Here is a 22,731-nt window from a genome sequence, read left to right as displayed (position 1 = left end):
AAAGGTAGATGAAGGTGTGGGTCTGTGTTTGCCTTTTTTTTTGGTTTATTAGGGGTTGAGTGTTAGGTGGCTTAGATTTGTGTAAGACAAGATGTGAGGTACAAGCATCTTTCTGGTTGGAATCATCTTTTAACATTAAAGGTTTGGGTGGGCACCTCTTTATTGGAAACTTCTGCATAGGTTGAAAATGTGGGGCCTCCTTTCCATCAAACACATAAATTTCAATAGATCTGTATTTCTCAACTACACTCCTCAACTCCAGCACTTCAAGGTCCGAGTACATCTTTCTCAAACCATCAGCTAAGGTCAGACCAGGAACTAAATAATATAGGTAGTCTATTTTATCATAGTCCCCACATTTTTTTGCAAAATCTTCCAACCACCACCAACACAACTTGTCAAGATCAATGCTAAAAGTCCTAACTTTTCCACCTTTATATAATACCTCTCCATTTGAAATAGTTTTGAAAACACCACCAAACCGATACTTCAGTGTGACAGCGGAGAAAGGATCATCAATCTACCAAAAAAACCACAACATGCACAACAATAACCAACATTTAAAACCAATTCTTATTTCACGCAACAAATTAACAATTTACAATTAATTAACCAAAACAGAGCATAAAATACGCAATTAGACAATCAATTATTATCATACACCACTTTTCAAACACTACCCCAAACATTAGAACAATTGTCGCAACTACATAGCATAGCCATCCAAAAAAAGGAAATTTTCCACAGCTCACATACAATTAGCCATAAAAGGAAAAAAAATTATGGTTCGCTGATCACATAACTCCATGTGTAATGTTTTGATTCGAGGACCACAACAGTCTTCTGTGCGAAGTCGTCCTGCTTTCACCAAGTACAATTTTAGGTAGAACAGTGGGGACTTTGCAGTAAATTGAGAGTGAAAGGAGAGTGAAAAAAGTAATTTGAAGGGGAGAGTAGTAATGGCGATTAAACTCCTTACCCGCACAAAAAAACCATTGATGGTGATGGTGACATAAGTGGTTGGAATAGTAATGGCGCCTAATTCATTTTGGAAGGCAAACAGAAAGTCAACATGTCAACGACAATAACACTCACTTCTTCAGCCGGTTACCAGTTAAAAAGGGTTGCTGGGAGAAAACGGGGGGCAAAGGTTGGATTAATGAGGAATAATCAAATGGTAGAATTAACATGGGAGAACGGAGTAAAGGTTGGATTATTCTCGTTAAATTTTCCTTTGTTAAATTAACAACTAAGTATTTGCTCATTTGACAAATAAGCACCTAATTATTTGCTCATTTAACAAATGAGCAACTAACTATGTGCTCATTTGTTATATGAGTAAAAAATTGATTGATCATTTCCCAAATGATCAAAAAATTGATTGCTCATTTTCCAAATGATTAAAGAATTGTTTGCTTATTTTACACATGAGTAACTAATTATTTGCTTATTTGACAAACGAGCAAACTAATGATTGCTCATTTCACAAATGAGCAAAGAAATACTTATTGATTTAGTGAATGATTAAAGAAATGTTTGCTCATTTGAAAAATGAGCAACTAATCATTTATTCATTTGACAAATGAGCAACTAATCATTTGCTCATTTGACAAATGGGCAACTAAGTTTTTGCTCATTTGTTAAATTAACAACTAACTATTTGCTCATTTGCTAAATGAGCAAAAAATTGATTGCTCATTTTCCAAATGATCAAAGAAATATTTGCTTATTTTACAAATGAGTAACTAATTATTTGCTTATTTGCCAAATGAGCAAACTAATGGTTGCTCATTTTACAAATGAGCAAAAAAATGCTTGCTGATTTAATGAATAATTAAACATATGTTTGCTCATTTGCTGATTTATTATTTACTAATTTGTCAAAAATGAGCAAATAATTTGACAAAATGAGCAATTAATTTTTTTCTCATTTGTCAAATGAGCAATTATTTTTTGCTCATTTGTCAAATGAGCAAAAAAATTCAATGCTCCTTTGTCAAATGAGCAAACTATTTAATGCTTATTTGTCGAATGAGCAAATGATTCTTGCTCATTTTGTCAAATTAATGCTCATTTGTGAGTGTATTTGAATGTTTTAAATACGTTAGCCTACTAGCTCAAGGGTAGAGCATTGTGAAAATGCACAAAAGATGTGGGTTCGAATCCCATGTAGGTTCATTTATGTAATGTGGAGTTTTGTATGAGAGTTTAATTGTATCAAAGTTTATATAGTTATAAATCATTTCAAACCATTTTTTGCTCATATAATTTAGTACAAATTTGATTTTTTTTTAATTAATTTTGTTTATAGAGATAACCTATGTAGAAATTGAACTTACATCCCCTATACATTTGCCTAATGCTTTACCAATTGAGCTAATAGGTTCACATATGACATGTTGCCCTTTGCAATACTGGATCAACTCCAGACTTTGGAGAGATGTCATGTCACTGAGCTCCTACAGAACAATAAGCCACATATTCATCACAATCGATCCGGAAACAAAAGTACAAAAGTTTTATTTAAAAACACTAAAAATAGACAATTCAAAAATGCATTACAGATGGGTTTTTGTTAACAGAAATGCATTCAAAAAGATATGCAATATACCAGACAATTCAAAAATGCATTACAGATGGGTTTTTGTTAACAGAAATACATTAAAAAAGATATGCAATATACCAGACAATTCAAAAATGCATTACAGATGGGTTTTTGTTAACAGAAATGCATTAAAAAAGATATGCATTATACTAGACAATTCAAAAGATCAAACCAAAGAGAAATATTTGGTAAACATAATTTATTCAGGACTACACATAAAAAAAGCTCTAACAAATTATCAACAGCAACCAGGAGTCACAAATCTGTACATACAGTTGACGGTTTCATCGAAAACTTTGCAAGGAAAACGAAGGTTTAATTTATCTTCAATCAACATCATATACAAAAACATAATAATTCACACAATAACAAACATTTTTCACGTCATGTTTGTTTCTCCCAAAACAGGATGAAAATATGTAGCTATCTAATCGTATTTTCCAAACAAATCAAATTACATCCAGAAACATTGAAAATCTAGCTGAAGAATAATCTTCGAAACTTACACATATAAGGGAAATCGATTTCTATGAAAAATAACATCTCATTAAAGAAAAAAAAATCCAGTCATAATCATATTCAATAGAAATCCCTAAAAATATTATCAGGAATATGAAACAGAATTCTGACCAAAAATGCTAAAAAAAGGCGAATCGCAACAGATATTGAAAGCAATCATTATCACTGCTAAATTATCTCACTAAAACCCTAAAATCCGAGCTAGAAACAAAGTCATGACAAAATTTCATTCTTTCTCAACAAAAATAAAAAAAAAAAAAAAATTAGATCAAAAAGTTTACTCATTATGCAAATAAATTGAAACATATTCATTTACCCATCAATAAATTTACAAACCCTAACCAAATTTCAACTCTAAAAAATGCAAATAAACCATAAATCTAATCGACTCAAAGCAATTAAACATAACCTAACAGTTCAGAAATGCATATAAAAGATGAAATTTGAAAAAAATAAAACTAGATCTAAATTCTTACCTAAAATAAAATTAGATCTGAAAAAACACTGGTGGTGCTCGGTGGGTGTCGCCTCGTCAGTGTTGTTGGTATTGCGTTGTTGCTTAGTGGTGCTTGCTCAGTGAGTCGGTGATGCTCGGTGGTTTGCTGTGTTGGGGCTGCTTGGTGGGTTTTTGTCGGTGTTGTTGCTCCGTGGGGTCTGCTTGGTGGGTTATCGTGGTTGCTGTGGCCGGTGGTTGTTATGTTGATGAGAGGAGAGATACGTGAGAAGAAAATGTAGAGGAAGAGAGAGAAAGGAGATCAGAATGGAGAGGAGAGAGAATGTGAGAGTGGAGAGGAAGAGAGAGAAAGGAGAAAAGAGGTGGCAGCTTTGTATTATCTTAGCCATTGAATTTCATATAATCTAATGGCTGGTATTGGTTCTCACATAGATGGTGGTTCTCACATAAAGGGTGGTTCTCACCGGATTCCGACCCTATATTTATAATTATATATATATATATATATATATATATATATATATATATATATATATATATATATATATATATATATATATATATATATATATATATATATATATATATATACGGGGAGGTTCCGCTGAAAACAGGGCTTATAGTGAAAACTAAAAACAGAAAATCTCAACCATCCATTGTTACTAACAAGATCTAACGGTTTAAAAAAAAAAAAATAACGTAGAGTCACTATATATAAAAATAACGTAACTGTATACAAAAATAGGGTAACTATATCAATTTTTACAACATTTGTCACTATATACAAAAATAGGGTAACTATACCAATTTTGATCCTATTCATAGAAGTCACTATATACAAAAATAGGGTAACTATATCAATTTGACGGCATTTACATAGAGGTCGCTATATACAAAAATTGGGTAACTGTTTCAATTTTGACCATACTACTAAAACTAGAACTCTAAAATATCATCAACAATTAAATGAAATGAACTTAAGCCACTGGGTTGAGCACGCATATCTTGAATTAAACCCAAGCAATCACTTTCCAGTTTCAACCACTAACTTATCAATGCCTTCGTCCAGCGCTAACTTCAGACCCCATAAAATTTCATTGGCCTCTGCTACCTTCGTATCCCACTTCTCAGGACCCTGAGCTACCCCGCAGCAAAGAACATACCCCACACTGTCCCTAAGAACAGAGCCCAATCAAGGACAAAGTTACTACATGTAAGCCTATCACTCAAGTAACTGTACCTCCAACCGCACAACCAGTTACCATCGGACCACCCTGCAACCATCAGCTCGCCACCGCACCAAATCTCGACTACTGCACCGCTTACCAAACACCGATCCGAGTAGTAGAAACTCCCGAACCACACCACGAGTAGCCACCTAAGCAAAGACCATCAACCGTAAAAGAATATCAAAATTCTAATTGCAAAACCTAGAAATCAAATTCGATACATAAATAGAAAAATTATAAATCATATTAAACATAATAATCAAACGAATATCAACCTAGTTTATCCAAAAACATTATATATAGGTGTAAATTAGAAAATCATATCATCGACCCAAAACAAATAATACCAAGAAATTAAGTTCAATTTTATCAAAATTGCACTGATATGAAACTCAAATAGACGTGAAAAAGCTCAAATAAATTGTAATTACTCCTACGATTTTGAAAATTAGATTGAAAAAATCAGTTTGATTTTAAACATAAATGTAGAAAATAAAAAAATTAAACAAAAAATATCAATGAAAAAGTCACTTGTGAGATTCACCTTTAAAGCTAACGTCAAAATTATTAAAGCTTGAAGCAAAATCCACTGAAATTTGATGAGTTTAACATTTATTTTGAGTTGGAAGGAGAGAATGAGTGAGATGAGAGAGAAAAAATCAAGAGATTATGGAGGAGAGAGAAAAGAAACATACGGCATAATAGAGGAGAGAGAATGAAATGTTATTTGAACCAATTAAATTATTATGAAGTACGAAGTACTTCGTAGAAGGCATATATGATCTCATCCGTTAGATAGAAATCAACGATCTAGATTAACCGTTTTCAGTTTTCAGATTTAATCTTGTTTTTACATGATCCTCTTCCTATATATATATATATATATATATATATATATATATATATATATATATAGGATTAGGATAATGTAAAAACAAGTCTTAGGGTGAAAACATGAAAACAATTAATCCCAGCCGTAGATTATAATCTAGCGGATGATATTTAATGTATATATATCCTAATTTTCTCTCTCCTCCCGCGAAAACACTTTCTCTTTCCTCTGTTATTTTCTTCCTCCTCTTCCTTCTCTCTTCACTTTCTCTCTCCTAATTTCTCGACATTAGCGAACTCCTTCAGCAACACCGCTTCAATTACCATCAGCGAACTCCTTCAGCAACACCGCTTCAATTACTTTGATTTTTAGCAATTTCTCAGCTCTACGATCTATTATCAGGTGAGTTCTTTGTGGTAATTTCGCTATTTTTGCACGATTTGAGGTTATTAGGTTTCTGAAATTTTGTTTGCTGGAATTTCATGAGTACTTTTTTGTAGATTCAACCGAAAATTTAATGTCTATTATGTTTTTCGTGTATGATTTTTGTTTAATTTTGTAATTTTGCAAGTTTTTTTATTTTATTTTTTCGATTTGATTTGATTTTTTGAATTTCAACTTAAGTTTCGTTTTAGTAGAAGTATTTTTTAAATGTATTTTGTTTAATTTTTCTTAATTTAAGTAAACTAGGTTTTTATGTGTATTTTTGCTCGAAATTCTGCTTTTGTTGTTGTTCTTCATCTTCTTAGTAACACGATTTTTGTTGAGCATAATTTTGTTTTTGTTGATTTCGAGTTTAGCTGATTTTTGTGGATTTTGATTTCGAATTAATGCCTGTTAGGAATGCGAATAGCTAAAATGCGAATTGTGTGTGTGTGTTTGTGTTTGGAGTAGTTAATTTGAATTTTGAGTAATTTGAAGTGTTTTTAGTGGATTTGTGAGTGAATTCGGGAGAGTTTGGAGTAGTTAATTCGAATTTTGAGTAATTTGAAGTGTTTTTAGTGGATTTGTGAGTGAATTCGGGAGAGTTTGGAGTAGTTAATTCGAATTTTGAGTAATTTGAAATGTTTTTAGTGGATTTGTGAGTGAATTAGTGAGAGTTTGGAGTAGTTAATTCGAATTTTGAGTAATTTGAAGTGTTTTTAGTGGATTTGTGAGTGAATTAGTGAGAGTTTGGAGACATAAATTAGCTACACTGGTTCCTGCTTCCACTTGGTGTCCAACTCGATTTGTATTTTCCCGTGTTCCGTTTGGTGTAGGCAACAGGAATGGTCATCAATCTCTTGCTAATGATGATCTGGAATTGAGACCTGACCAACATGGTGACATGTTTGGAGATGGACTAACTGCCTTGGTTGCATTGGTGTTCCTTGATGCTGTTGTGTTTCTCTCTTACAACCTGTCTTTTCTTATTTGTGATTTGAAGTGGTTTCAGCTGCATCAAATGTCATTAGGTTCCTACATGAATTATTTGCCTTTTGCACTTAGATAAATTTTCTGGTGTTTGATGCAAAGACTCTTTCCACATCAACCGTAGAAAGAAAGAAAGAAAGAAAGAACATAAAGTATGAAGAATGCTTCCTGGTTTAAGATACTGACTTTGATTCTATATGTCCGATTTTTGGTGTTGAGCAGATTGCTTAAGCGACTAACCCAGGAGCTACAGACATCTGGGGTGGATTTGTGATAGATTGCTTCTGATCATGCTAAATCGACATCTACATGACTTTCTTGACTGTTGAAAAGTGTACTTCTAGTCTGACATATGTGCATGGTTAATTTGACTCTGTACTGGATTTTGCTTCAAAATTTCTGAATTAGGCCTGTTTTGAACTTGAATCAAGGTAGCCAGAATTCGAGGATTTGGATACCTTAGTTTGATCTGATTTTCACTGCCCTGACCTGACCTGAATTGATTTTTTTATTCGTAAACAAATTGGTTGTCAAAAGACATAAATATGAATATGACCTGAACTTGTTCTAAACCAAACCAAAATAAACTGAATCTTTTTGGAGGGGTGTTGGACTATGTTATTTTTGAAGTTTTGTTTTAAAAAAGGTCACTATGCCATAAAAAGAGGCAACTACTTTGGTTTCTTTTGTTTATCTTTTCGTATGTCTTGTTACAGGGTGCAACAAGGATTTTCATTCGATTTGGATTAGATTTTATTCCTATGGTGAGAACTAGAGGTGGTGCTACTTTTAAAAAAAGGAGAGGCCTTCGTAGCTCAACAGGAGGAGTTAAATTGAAAGATACAGGAGGTATGATGAATGTTTGATTTTTGGATTATTAACCTTAATATACTAGTTGCTCTATTATGATAGTCTCCTAATACTATAGAATGTAGGTCCCTATATTAATATAAAAGTTACTATATTATTAGTTCCCTATGTAACTGAAAAAGGTCACTATATCAATGACAATGATTATTATTTTTAAGTTATTAGTTTGCTATATTATAATTGTTTGCTAGATGAAAATGAAGATAATTGTATATATAACTATATGCTTGCGTGTTTTTAGCATGTATCAATCTCGATCATGAAGATGAAGAGCATATTGATGGTGGAAGCAAAATGATCGATGATGATACTAACAGAGATAAAGATGCTTGTATTGAAAAAGGATTGAAAAAGAAAGCTATCACTAAGAAAAAGAAACCTTCTAACATTGAGAATGCTATACCTTTGTCAACTGTGATGGAAGGAAAGAAGGGGAATGAGTCTTCTTCTTCACATGCTATTGTTTTGCCAGCTAAGAAGAGAAAGTTGGATGAAAATGAAGGTCTTAAAGTGAAGAAAGTGAAGGCAAATAAGGATAAGAACATTGTGATTCATAGGCAAGAATCTGCAATCATAGATAGTGATGTACATATGTAAGTGAATATTTGTTTCTTTTTTTTGAAGTTTTGTTTAAAAAAAAGGTCACTATGCTATAAAAAGAGGCTACTATTTTGGTTTCTTTTGTTTATCTTTTCGTATGTCTTGTTACAGGGTGCAACGAGGATTTAAAACACGTTGCAGGCCATTTCATTTAGTAGAGATGATTAAAACTTTTTCAGATGATCAAATCAAGGCTGTTAAAGAAATTGGCTTTGGAGGTTTGTTATCTTTGAAGGTGAAACGAACTGCAACTGATATGCTATCATGGTTGGTAGATTGTTTTGATCATGGTAGCTGCATGTTTACTATTGATGGTAAAAAAGATTTTGTTGTGACTGAATTTGATGTGTATGATGTTTTTTGCCTTCCTTGCAAAACATCTAAGAAAGTTGAAGAAATTTCTCGTTGTGCTAATGTCATCAACCCTGATTATGATTTAAAGGTTAAATGGAGGTCTCATTTTGGTCTTATGGGTGAGAATGATCAGATTCCTTTGGGTTTTTTGGAATCTAAGATCCCTTTACTAGTAGATGGCGGGGAAGAATTCAGACATCTTTTTATCATGCATGCTTTTTCAAGTTTTTTAGCACCTACGTCCAACAGAACTGTGGATTTGAGAATTGTAAAATGTTTGGTTGATGTTAATCAAATAAGAATTTATAATTGGTCAAAATATGTCTTAGATAGACTTTGTGAAGCCGTGAAGAGCTACAAAGAAGGAAATATAGAATGGTTTTGTGGTTGTGTTTTGATGTTAGAGATTATCTATTTTCATCGATTGAGGTTTAGGAATGTTGTGTTAAATTCTACAATACCTTTAATTCAACATTGGACTGATGTGGATATAAGAGATAGAATTAGAAATGAAAAGTTGTCCAAGGGTTTTGGGTGTGGAATTCTTGAGTTTGATACATATCCAGTGAGTGAGAAGTTGCAATTTGAGGATGGACAAGTTGTTTGTAATCAATTCAAGGAAGCTCCTGTGAATCAAACTTCTGGAAAAGAATCTGTTGTTTATGAAGGTGTCCGTAGCAATGTTAAGGGTGTTATTCAGTTTGAGCTACCTGCCAGTTCAATGTCTAATGAGGAAATCCGTTCAATTGCTATTGATGTAAGTATTTTACCCTTTAATTCTGTCTGTCTGTTTGGTTTTTTCTTTTTTGTATGTAAGCTTTCAAGTCTCGATTAAAGTTCTTGAAATCATTCAATGTTGCACCTATATTATCATAGCTACCAAGATGTTCTTTCATCAACTTATAAGACTTGTTTGGACCAATGTTCAATCTAGAGTTGTCAAAAATGAATTTTTTCTGGCCAAGTTTAAGGTTTCCAACATTTGCCAAAAAATTCATTGTGTTGGGAGAAGCAAGATTGTGGCTATGAGATTCATGAAAGACATAAACCATCCATTTTCCATCTGAACGTTCTCTAAACCCAATCATTGCATTACATCCAACACGATTTATGGTTCTTTTTCTAGCTTTAGGATTTTTATCTTTGTTAGAAACTTTTGCTTTAGTTTCACCATCCTTCGTAAACCCTTGTTTATTACAATGTAAATATTTCAAGTAGACTTTATCACTATCTTTAATTCTCTTTTCAGTACCTAGTCTTACCACAAACCCACCAAATCTAGCATATTGCTTATAAAAATCAACACCTTTAAGTAAGGAATCAAAAAGCATACCAAGTGTAGGCTTTAGTTCAGGGGGACAACACGGTATAAACTCTTTTGTTCCTCTGGGAGTGTAACACACACTTGGGCCCTTTAGTGACGGTAAGTTTTCAGCAACATTGGTAGTTGTAGATGTATTTGAGCAACTACCTTCTTCTGACTCCTCTTGCATTGTCTGCATATAATATCAAATATATGGTTTAAAATGGGTACTATAATAAAATAATCCATTCCATGGTGCAACTAACTGGACACCAACAAAAACAGTCTAAAATATATGGTTATGGTATCATAAAAAAGAGTTACTATATGGTATTAAGCAAGGTGTTAGTCATTTAAGCAAATACACAAACACCTTATGTGCAACAATTTCTCCTAGTGTTTAATATCATATATCCAGGAAAAAAAAACTTTAATATAAAAAAAATATATATATATTGCAAATATTTATACAAAAACGAAAAAAGAGCATATTGTTGATGAGGATTGAAACTACAAGTTGATGAGATTGAAACTAAAAAACAGAGCACTATTATAAAAACAGCCTACAATAATCACATACAAGGAAATAACCTACCATACGCAATCAAATAGAAATTCAAGAAATTCAGCTTATATACAAGGAAATAATCACAGTTATATCGGTATTGTAAGCCGCAATCAACTAGAAATTCAGCTAAAAACAGAAATTAAAGAATGAAGAACACTTACTAAGATTATTGAGGAAGCCCCAAATTATTGAAGAATCACGAGCCCTCAATTTTGGGAGTAAATAATCAAAGTAGCCCTAAAATTTGACGAATTGAGGAATTGACGATTTGATAATGAGATGAAAAGAGGATTTGTTGAGATTTGCTGAGATTTTGCGTTTTTCAGCAAAATTAACAGAGGATTTGCTGAGATTTGCTAAGATTTTGTGTACCTTGTATTTCAACCGTTAGATTATATCATTAATAATCAATGGCTGAGATTTGCTGTTTTTAGTTTTCACCATAAGCCCTGTTTTTAGCGGAACCCTCCCGTATATATATATATATATATATATATATATATATATATATATATATATATATATATATATATGGGATCATATGAGACCACACCCCTTATATGAGAACCTGATATATATGAGGACATATTACAATCGTTGGATCAATTGCATCAAATGGCTACTATTTATCCCGGTCAAACATAATTTAAAAAAAAAATAAAAAAATTGGCATTTTGCAAGTTATTTTCTCTCTCCTCCTTCATCACCGTTGCTGAAGAAACCCATGAATTTCCCTCACTTGCAGCTATTTTCTCTCATCTCCCTCTGGATTTCCAGCAAAACCTACGATTCTCCCTCTCTTATTGTTCAAATTTCTTTTATTGTTCAAATCCCTCACATTCTCTCTCTGAAATTTCAACTTAGGGGCTTCACTTAGATGATGATAAAATCGGCGATATTCAATTATTCATCATCAAATTGTTTTAAGTTTTGCAATTTAATCACTTAATTCCTGTATTATTCGATTTTTTTTTCATAATGTTGTTCAATTTTGCTCTTTTTTTCAATATTTTGTATGTTTCTTCGGCTTAATTTTTTTTATCATTTGTATACTTTTTCATGCTAAATTATGGTTTTGATTGTTCCAATTGGATGACATTTCAATACATTCTTTGTGTGTGTTCAATTGTTCTGAGTTTTGTTTATTTTCCGAATTTTGTGTTTGCGATCGATTTTTCGATGATATTTTGCTGAATATTATGTGTTATATGGAGTCACTTCCATGCTCTGATTACTGTAATGTTTTTGATAAACCTTATATGGTGTTAGATGTTGCTGCATTGGAGAATCTGGAAATATTTGAGAACAGTAGAAATGGGGGCTCCTCTGGGATAGGTACCTTTACACTTTTGACTTTTGATTAAATCTTTTCTGGTTTTGGTAAATATGGCTTGGATTGATTTTTTTTTTTCCCCATCTGTAAAGGACGTTGTACTCCCAGCTTAATCATTATGTGACCGGTTTTTGTACTTGTAATCAGTAACTTATGCCTTATAGTCTTCATATTACCTCTGATATGTTTATATCTCGCTTGAATTTATGTCTCAATCGTATATTATGCTCTCACTTCGTTCTCTTTAATATGGTGGAACGTCTGCAACAAATGACAATTGATTTCATCTTTATTGTTGGAAAGAATTAGTCCCCTTGTATGTGTGCTTTCTGTCTTTCATTCTTTGACATGCTTTGTGTACTAGCTAGAATTCCCACTCGGAAAATGGAATATCTATGTACAATTGGTTTTGAATAACTCCTTGCTTGCTTTGTACTGCTCATGTAGGATATTAGAAATGGTTCAAGGAGCATGCGCCCAGTTCCAAGTATCTCCTTGTTCCCTCAAAGCATCCGGTCTGCTCCATCCAAAATCCAAACCAGTCACGGGTCTGGCAGTCCAATATCTGTCAACAGTAATGGATCAGTAATGGAAGTACACATTCTAATGGGTTGCTTGAGAACGGGAAGAAAGAAGGGGTTGTTTGGGAGATTGACTGGAGCAGACATGTACGAGAGCACCCGATATGACGCAATCCTACTAAAAGAGGATCTGAAGAACACTACTTGGCTGCATAGCGTGGATGATATGTCTGATCAGTGTTCCGTTTTCGAAAATAGCCTCTGCCAGAACCATTTGGCCTCTCATGATTGGTTCCTCATTTCCGTATTTTACATATATCCGATCTTTCAAATTGATTATATCAAAAGTTATATGATTATCTCTGCGTGATCGAATGTCTCATTTTTGATTGAAGAAGAGCTGAATGTTTATTGATTGATTGTTTTGCAAAGAAATGTCTAGGTTTCCCATGTTCTCGAGTCCTGATGTAATTGATAAGTACATTATAACTTAATGCCCTGGATACTCCATGCAATAGTCATATAGTTATGTACAATTGATTAATTTCGCAATGATATATATATTGATGATTATGTGTTATCATTTAATCATTATCAAATCTAGCAGTACTAGCACTTGGTACTTTTCATATACATGTATATAGTTTTGCACACACACATTTTGGGAAGTACTATTATATGTGTGTGAGGCTTAGACTTTGGAGAGTCCTTTTGTTATGCTATAGTCTGAAGAGGGATCTCAGAGTCTCAGACCAGACTTCTGTACTATTATCAAATATAAACTTTCTCATTGATCTTATGTGCTTCATTAATTTGTCTCCTTGTGATGTCTGTAGATTACATATGTTACCATTGGAAAGGACATATATCTGTTACAAATGAGCAACTAACTATTTGCTCATTTGCTAAATGAGCAATAAATTGATTGCTCATTTCCCAAATGATCAAAGATATGTTTGCTTATTTTACAAATGAGTAACTAATTATTTGCTCATTTGACAAATGAGCAAACTAATGTTTGCTCATTTCACAAATGAGGCAAGAAATGTTTGCTCATTTCACAAATGAGCAAAGAAATGTTTGCTCATTTCAAAAATGAGCAAAGAAATGCTTGTTGATTTAATGAATGATTAAAGAAATGTTTGCTCATTTGACAAATGAGCAACTAACTATTTGCTCATTTGACAAATGAGCAATTAAGTTTTTGCTCATTTGTTAAATTAACAAATAAGTATTTTCTCATTTGACAAATGAGCAATTAATTATTTGCTCATTTGCTAAATGAGCAAAAAATTGATTGCCCATTTCCCAAATTAAATGATCAAAGAAATGTTTGCTTTTATTATACAAATGAGTTACTATTTATTTTCTTATTTCCTTCAAAAAAAAATTTATTTGCTTATTAGACAAATGAGCAAACACATGGTTACTCATTTGACAAATGAGCAAAGAAATTAATTGCTTATTTGACAAATGAGCAACTAAGTTTTCGTTCATTTGTTAAATTAGCAACTAAGTATTTGCTCATTTTACAAATGAGCAACTAAATATTTGCTCATTTGCTAAAAGTTGATCTTTCATCATTGATATTTAAAAAAAATTACAGGTTATAAAATTGCAAACAATTCTTTGCTCATTTATCAAATGAGCAAACTATTTAATGCAAATTTGTCAATGATCAGATAATTTTGGCTCATTTTGTCAAAAATTAATATTTATTCTTTACTAATTTGTCAAAATGAGCAAATAATTAGTCAAACTGAGCAATTAATTTTTTGCTCATTTGTCAAATGAGCAATTAATTTTTGCTCATTCGTCAAATGAGAAAAAATATTCAATGCTCTTTTGTCAAATGAGCAAATTATTTAATGCTCATTTGTCAAATGAGCAAATGATTCTTGCTTATTTTGTCAAATTAATGCTCATTTGTGAGTGTGTTTGAATGTTTTAAATATGTTAGCCTACTAGCTCAAGGGTAGAGCATTGTGAAAATGCACAAAAGATGTGGGTTCGAATCCCACGTAAGTTCATTTATGTGATGTGGAGACACAAGTTTGTATGAGAGTTTAATTGCACCAAAGTTTATATAGTTATAAATCATTTCAAATCATTTTTTCGCTCATATAGTTTAGTACGAATTTGATTTTTTTTTTTTAATTAATTTTGTTTATAGAGATAACCTATGTAGGAATTGAACCTACATCCCCTATGCATTTGTATAGTGCTTTACCATTTGAGCTAATAGGTTTATCATATGTTTTAAATCATTTTTTATGTTATAAATTTTTAATCAGCTCATTTGATAAATCAACAAAGAATTGTTTGCTCATTTGATAAAATGAACAAAGAATTGTTACTCACTTTTCTAATAGCTTCCCCCTTCCCATAGTGTTTTCCAAGAAGAAGAACCCTAACATTTTTCACCTTGTACTTTTTAACAAAGTCAAAAGCTACTCTTCTGATCCCATCAACGCTTCCATCATCCACTATAATCACCTAACAAATCACAAAAATTGAAATTATTATTCAACACATGCTATGATTTTACTTCAGTGTTAGAGTGATTATCACAAAATTGCTGTCGTTGCCTAATTGTCCTGTAAAATTTTGAGGAGTTACAGACCATAGCAGTTCTCAAGTAAATTTTAGCAAAAAGAGGACTCAAACAAACCAGTATAAATGAGGACTTAAACCTCGATGATTTTCTTTACATACTACACATATTGCAAATAAATAAAACTAAACAGTAGTATGGTCTGTACATCTGTTCCTGATACTACATATACAAAGCGAAATAATAGACAAAACCTAAAAAGGAAACATGATATTTCTATGTAATATAATGCACTGAGTATTCATAGCTAATGCAGTTTAGGCTATACCTCATAAGTAAATGATTTATCTTTCTCGCCACACTGTTGCAAATAGCTGAAAATAAGACAAGATATGAAAATTTAGGTCCCACCCCGTTGTTGCAAATTGCTTACAATACGACAAGATAAGTCACCAAAGAAGTGAAATAACTTAAATGACATCACTTATGTTTGATGAGGATTGAGCATGCCTTCAAATAGGGATTTAGAGATCATATAGTTCAGCACCGATCACAATATAAAGGCTGGTGTTTCTGTACCTAAATTTAAGAATCATTTTTATGCAAGCATGTAGAATATGGAAAATTATCATCCTGCATTTGAAACATCAGTTTTCTCACTCTCAGTTCAAAGCATTTGAAAACTATCCCAAATGTCAAACATGAAAGAACACAAATTGTGCAAGATTTATCAGTGTAGCAGGCCACTCCACACTCTCTTTCACTTTCATCAATTTTCTCACCTCAGTTCAAAGCATCAAGGAATGATCATACCGCCCCATTAATTGTTTAAACGTACAACTAGGGTAAACCATACAATGTACATAAACTATGATACCTAAGAAGAACATATTCTTGAAGATTTAAAATTCAAATCATTAATTCTACATAAAATGTAACTTGTCACCAACGTATACATATTTATAGCCTCAAGAAAAACAGAGATTAATAGCTAATATCTTTTGGGGGACACACAGGTTTTCCGAAATACATTATGTAAGAAATATCAAATTCAAGGTACTAACAAAAGAGGTAACAGACAGACAAAGAGAATATTGAAGGATCTTATTTTGCCATTGTATTCTAGACAAACTTAATAGTTTCCTTAAGTGCACTTTGAAGTTTGTGCTCTTCCTTATATGCAGGAATTATCAAAGATATATACTTCTCAGCGGGATCAAATATAGAAGGGTATGAAACCTAAGAAAATAGTTTCCTACTGAAGTCAATAATTCTGATAACAAGATTCCAAAAGCAATGTTTTATAACTTGGTTAAGTTAAAAAGGCAGCAAATCTCAAAAACATGCAATAAAATTATTCAATAAAACCGCACATAAATCGCACAAAAAAAATGGTATAATGACACAAAAAAAAAAAAATCAAACAATAATAATCTAAGAGTAGCGCTGAAATTACCTAATATCGCTGAAATTAGAATTTTGCAGCCATCATTCCTAGCCAACACTAAGCTGCTGCTACTGTCCTCACAGCCATGCCACACATTGCAGCACACCAAACAGCACCCTGTAACAAATTACCACCAATCATGATCCCATAGTAGCAACCCAAACCACCCAATTTCCACAATTCAACCTTCCAAACAACCTGAATCAGCCACCTCCATCTCACACGAACCAACAAATCATACAACAATACATATAAATTTAGAACATAAGCATGTCAAGCAAACAACAAATATTAATTCAAATAGATACAACACAATGAGACTAGTATACTAACAATGCCAACATCTTCACATAGATACACGGTACAAAAAACTTCTCTTAATCACCCATTATGATTGTAAGTTTATAACATATCAAGCACAATAAAACCTTCATAATACAAGCTTAGAACATAAAGCTAAAAGTTGAAGAAAAGTCTTACGAATTGGTAGCAGGCCCATTAATTAAAGAGACTTCTTTTATCCGATTCCTTCTAACCCTGCAAGTTGCAACAATTCGAACTATATATACATAGTACACAAAATATTAGCCGAAAATCGCCCAAAAAATAATCAAAATCTTTGAAAATATTGGAGTATAAGTTACCGTTGCATTTTAGAACAAATTTCTGTACGAATTAATTGTTCTTCGCCAACCTCCATTCAAAATTTTCTTCAATTTGTTCTTCTGCCAAAATAGGGTTCGTATTTGCAAAAATTCTAATTAAATTGCCCAATTTAACTTATTTTAAATAAGTTTATGAATAAAATTCGTTGAATTTGAGCAAAAATCAAAAGGAATCGATGTGATTTGCTTTGATTCGGAGCAGTCACAATGGATTTTAGAGAAAATTTGGTGGTTTTAAGAGAGAAGCTGATATGATGGAAAGTGTGAAATGTGTTTAATGAGAGAGAAAATCAGATATTTTGGGTAAAATATGAAGTTGGGCACCTTCATTATTTACACTAATGCCATTACTTGTTCTCCGTTGATCCTAATCGTCTACTTTAATCTAATCCTACGGCTTAGATTTGTTCTCATATATAAGGAGTGTTCTCACATAAAGGGTAGTTCTTACCGGATCCTGACCCTATATATATATATATATATATATATATATATATATATATATATATATTTAACACCTAAGATTTTAAAGAATGACATTAAATAAATTCAAATTTCCAAAAAAAGAAAAAAATAACTATTACATTTGTAATTTAATTTCAATTGACTATATATCATTATTAACATTATTAAACACTATTGCATTGCATGGGGCCAAAACTAGTTTCAAAGAAAATTAACATTCAACCGAAATAACTCTCAATTTTTTAATTTTTTCAAAAATCAAAAACGTAACTTTATTAATGAAAATAATCCTATTTATAAGCATACAATCACTTTTACAATAGGATAAACAAAATCTATATCTATATCTATTAACTATTACTAAAACAATACGTTGCAGACGTCATCATTGTCCACATGTCACTCTCATAATAAAAATTTTCCCACCTAAATGCAGGGATGATGTCATCGTTTTTTTTTTTTTTTTTTTTTTTTTTTTTTGTTTTGTGGAGCTATCTTATTTAATAATTTTGGAATTTGAATATCAGAAGCTTCAACGTTACAACAACAACATATCAATTTTTCCTTAAAAAATGAAATAATTTTAAGTAGCACACTAATAAATAGACTCCTACATTGAAATATTTATTACACGACGTTGAACAGGTATTATATCATAATGTTGATAAAAATAAAATTTTAAAAGTACAAATATTTTTGTACAAGTTGCATAATTCTTATTCATATTTATCCATTTTTTAAAAAAGATACAAATTATAAAAATAGATTTTATATAAACCCGTGCATCGCACGGGTTCTAACCTAGTAACTATCAATAAAATAACAACTGCTGACATCATCCTTTCTCCTAACTGTACACATGTCAAGATGAGCTAAAAAAATTTCCCGCCTAAAATATAAGTGATGTCATCACTTTATTTTAATCCGCATATTATTTTTAGTTAAAACTAGGTTAGACCCCGTGCGATGCGCGGTTTATATAATACGTATTTTTGTAATTTGTACATTTTTAAAAAAAATAAATTGACTATTATACATAAACATAAATAAGAATTATGTACGATAAATAATTTTAATTTTAAAATTTTAGATTTTCATCAAAAATTTTATGTTATACATGTTCAATGTCGCTTAGGTTTTAGTTGTAACTTGTAAGGTAAAAGCTTCTAATATTTATTTCAAAAATGTTAAATATGATACTTAAAAAAAATGACATCATCATTGCATTTAGGCGGAATGTTTTTTTATTAAGAGAGCGATATGTGGACAGTGGTGACGTCAGCATATTTTGTTTAAGTAATATTTAATAGATTTTTTGGTCATCTATTTTACTATTCATTTTTTTTATATATAATTTCAACATTTAGTGTATTAATCAATATCCAAATTTAGTACAAACTTTGTAATTTTGACAAACTAACAATATAACAAATTTATTTGTCAATATATATCGTGCATCACACGAGACTAATCTATTCTATACTATATATTAAAGTAATCACCAGATGGAACACTTGGCATAGTTTTGTGAAATATTTTCCCTCCAAATTGCTATTTATTTATTTATTTATTTTTAAAAGTTCTATTAGAAACATCTGAATATATATATATATATATATATATATATATATATATATATATATATATATATATATATATATATATATAACACATAAGATTTTAAAGAGTGACATTAAATAAATTCAAATTTCCAAAAAAAAAAACACTATTACATTAGTAATATTATTTCAAGTAATTCCATTTCAATTGACTATATATCAATATTAATAAATCAAATTATTATGAATCCATGCATTTCACGGGGCCAAAACTAGTTTTAAAGAAAATTAAAATTCAAGCGAAATAACTCACAAATTTTAATTTTTTCAAAAATCAAAAATATAACTTTATTAATGAAAATAATTCTATTTATAAGCATACAATCACTTTTACAATAGGATAAACAAAATCTATATCTATATCTATTAACTATTACTAAAACAATACGTTGCAGACGTCATCACTGTCCACATGTCACTCTCATAATAAAAATTTTCCCACCTAAATGCAAGGATGATGTCATTTTTTTTTTGTGGAGCTATCTTATTTAATAATTTTGAAATTTGAATATTAGAAGCTTCTACATTACAACTACACCCTATCAATTTATCCTTAAAAAAGCAAATAATTTTAAGTAGCACACTAATAAATAGACTCCTGCAATGAAATATGCGACGTTGAACAGGTATTATATCATAATTTTGATGAAAATAAAATTTTAAAAGTACAGATATTTTTGTACAAGTTGCATGATTCTTATTTATATTTATCCATTTTTTAAAAAAATATACAAATTATAAAAATAGATTTTACATAAACCGTGACTCGCACGGGTTTTAACCTAGTAACTATTAATAAAATAACAACTACTGATCTTCCTTTCTCCTAACTGTACACATGTCAAGATGAGCTAGAAAATTTTCCCGCCTAAAATATATGTGATGTCATCACTTTATTTTACTCCGCATATCATTTTTAGTTAAAACTAGGTTAGACCCTTTGCGATGCACGGTTTATTTAATACATATTTTTGTAATTTGTACATTTTTTAAAAAAACTAAATTGGCTATTATACATAAACATAAATAAGAATTATGTACAAAAAATAATTTAAAATTTAAAATTTTAGATTTTCATCAAAATTTTTATATTATACCTGTTCAATGTCGCTTAGGTTTTAGTTGTAAATTGTAAGGTAAAAGTTTCTAATATTTAAATTTCAAAAATGTTAAATATGATACTTAAAAAAATGAAATCATCATAGCATTTAGGCGGGAAATTTTTATTAAGAGAGCGACATGTGTACAGTACAGACGTCATCATATTCTGTTTTAGTAATATTCTGTTTTAATAGATTTTTTGGTCATCTATTTTACTATTCATTTTTTTTAATTGGAATTTTTTTGGTATTAATCAATATCCAAATTTAGTACAAACTTTGTAATTGTGACAAACTAACAACATAACAAAGTTATTTGTCAATATATATTGCGCATCGCACGAGGCTAATCTAGTTATATACTAAAAGTAATCACCAGATAAAATACTTAGCGTAGTTTTCTAAAAAAATTCCCTCCAAAATACTTTTTATTTCTTATAAAAGAAATTCTATTAAAATAAAAATTCCAAATTCTTTTAATGAAATTATTTATGTATACTTCATACGTAACCTATAAGTATTTTAAGTGTAGACATTAAATAAATTCAAATTTCCAAAAACAATTGTTACATATTTAAGTCATTTTATTTTATTTTACTTGATTTCGATTGACTATCAATATTAATAAATCTTATTATTATGAATCTGTGTATTGCACGGGGCCAAAAATTAGTTAAAAGATAAAATAAATCCTAACAATAATCCCAACCTTGTTTTATAAAAGATAAATATTATAGTCTATCTAAACTAGAAAATCCTAACTAACTAGTCCTAATAATAGAAACTAACACTAATTTTAATAATCACTAGTTTTTTCCAATGCAATGTATGGTTTCATAATAATAAGACTTGAAAATAATAAAAGTCAATTAAAATAAAGTTAGTTTAAATGAACAGACTTATATAACATGTTTATTTTATTTCCTTTTGAATTTGAATTCATTTAATGTCTAACGTTAAAACTATCTTGTTAAATTAGATAGTTATTTAAACTATATTTATAAATTATTGTAAGTTTTATTCATTAACTTTTTATCATGTTATTTTATATGAAAGAAACAAGAAAAAATAAAAAGTTTTTGGTGGATTTTTTTTGCATTGAATGCGACACATGTACTTTAGGGATAACATTAGTGATTACTTTAGTATATAGTATAGCTGCATAACTTTCGAATTGACGACAGTCAATCTCCACAAGTTCACAACTTTGTAGTCGACTCAAATAAAAATCAAATAAAGCAATAAAGATTTTAATCTTATTTTTTTGTTGTGAATGCGACACATGTACTTTAGGGATAACATTGGTGATTACTTTAGTATATAGTATAGATGCATAACTTTTGAATTGATGACAGTCAATCTCCACAAGTTCACAACTTAGTAGTCGACTCAAATGAAAATCAAAGAAAGCAATAAAGATTTTAATCTTGATTTCTTCTATCCGCATCATAGTATGTTAAGAAGTGGATTGCTAAACATCGCCCGCAAATCTCCACATAAAGCCCGCAAACTTATGTCGAAGTTACAATATTGCCCTTGACCTTAAAAAAAAAACACAACCTCAATAAAAATCAAAGTACGGGGATGTCGAGGCTCGTGGCGGCAAGGTGGTTGGCTCGTGGCGGCAAGGTGGTGGTGGCTCGTGGCGGCAAGGTGGTGGTGGCGCCAGGTCCGGTAGCCACGTCCACCGGCCTGGCGTCTGGGCAGGACGCCCAGCCACGGTGAGTGGCGTTTGGGACAGGCGCCAGTCACTGTGGCTGGGCGTCCTGCCCAGAAGCCAGGCCGGTGGACGTGGCTGCCGGACCTGGCGCCACCACCAGCCATCGGTCGTCCTGGCCAGGCGCCCCACCACCTTGCCGTGGTTGTTTTGTTATTTTTTTTAATTTTTTTTTGTTTTTTTGTATAATATTTTTTTTGTTGGTAATCGAGATTTTTTTTTCCTATTTTTGTGTAATATCATGTTTTTTTTTTAAAAAAAAATGATAATTTTTTGTTTTCTTTTTTTTGTGCAATATTGTGTTTTTTTTGTTGGAAATTGAGAAAAAAAAAATTGGTCGGACCACCACCCTGCAACCGGCGCCTGGCCGGGACGCCGCCACCATGGTGGTGGCGCCTAGCCGGGACGCCAGTACCATGGTCATGGCGCCTGGCCTGGAAGCCACAACTATGGTGCAGGCGTCCTGGCTAGGCGCCACCGCCATGGTGGCGGCGTCCCGGCCAGGCGCCGGTGCCACGGTGGTGGCGGCTCCTCCGGACGCCAGCCGTCTTTTCCGATGACAT

The 22,731-nt window shown here is 31.5% G+C and overlaps 1 protein-coding gene and 3 long non-coding RNA genes across 6 annotated transcripts; 2 read left to right on the top strand and 2 right to left on the bottom strand.

Moving 5' to 3' along the window:
* Positions 1-4,414: 4,414 nt before the first annotated feature.
* On the bottom strand, positions 4,415-5,531 carry LOC110706029. The gene is made up of 2 exons (XR_002508190.1): positions 5,352-5,531; positions 4,415-4,956 (listed from the first exon to the last, which is right to left on the bottom strand). It is a non-coding gene; the product is annotated as an uncharacterized LOC110706029 (long non-coding RNA).
* Positions 5,532-5,740: 209 nt separating this feature from the next.
* LOC110706027 lies at positions 5,741-9,721 on the top strand. 2 transcript variants are annotated; one of them, XM_021883937.1, is made up of 4 exons: positions 5,741-6,041; positions 7,769-7,901; positions 8,164-8,515; positions 8,634-9,721. In XM_021883937.1, exons 2-4 carry the CDS (start codon positions 7,814-7,816, stop codon positions 9,709-9,711), a joined length of 1,518 nt encoding a protein of 505 aa, XP_021739629.1. In that variant the 5' UTR covers positions 5,741-6,041; positions 7,769-7,813; the 3' UTR covers positions 9,712-9,721. The 2 variants fall into 2 exon arrangements, with proteins under 2 accessions (XP_021739629.1, XP_021739630.1); XM_021883938.1 differs by lacking the exon at positions 5,741-6,041 and having other exon boundaries at positions 7,158-7,901; positions 8,634-8,757; positions 8,965-9,721.
* Positions 9,722-11,282: 1,561 nt separating this feature from the next.
* On the top strand, positions 11,283-13,189 carry LOC110706026. The gene is made up of 2 exons (XR_002508189.1): positions 11,283-12,082; positions 12,528-13,189. It is a non-coding gene; the product is annotated as an uncharacterized LOC110706026 (long non-coding RNA).
* Positions 13,190-14,580: 1,391 nt separating this feature from the next.
* Positions 14,581-17,525, bottom strand: LOC110705986. Of its 2 annotated transcripts, XR_002508166.1 has the most exons (4): positions 17,247-17,525; positions 17,083-17,161; positions 16,612-16,719; positions 14,581-15,529 (listed from the first exon to the last, which is right to left on the bottom strand). It is a non-coding gene; the product is annotated as an uncharacterized LOC110705986 (long non-coding RNA). The 2 variants fall into 2 exon arrangements; XR_002508165.1 differs by lacking the exon at positions 14,581-15,529 and having other exon boundaries at positions 16,054-16,719.
* Between the last annotated feature and the right edge of the window lie 5,206 nt (positions 17,526-22,731).

Source organism: Chenopodium quinoa, unplaced genomic scaffold, assembly GCF_001683475.1.
Source record: "Chenopodium quinoa cultivar QQ74 unplaced genomic scaffold, ASM168347v1, whole genome shotgun sequence".
Lineage (NCBI taxonomy): Eukaryota > Viridiplantae > Streptophyta > Magnoliopsida > Caryophyllales > Amaranthaceae > Chenopodium > Chenopodium quinoa.
Note: the sequence above shows the minus strand (reverse complement) of the source record. Positions and strands in the feature narration are given on the sequence as shown.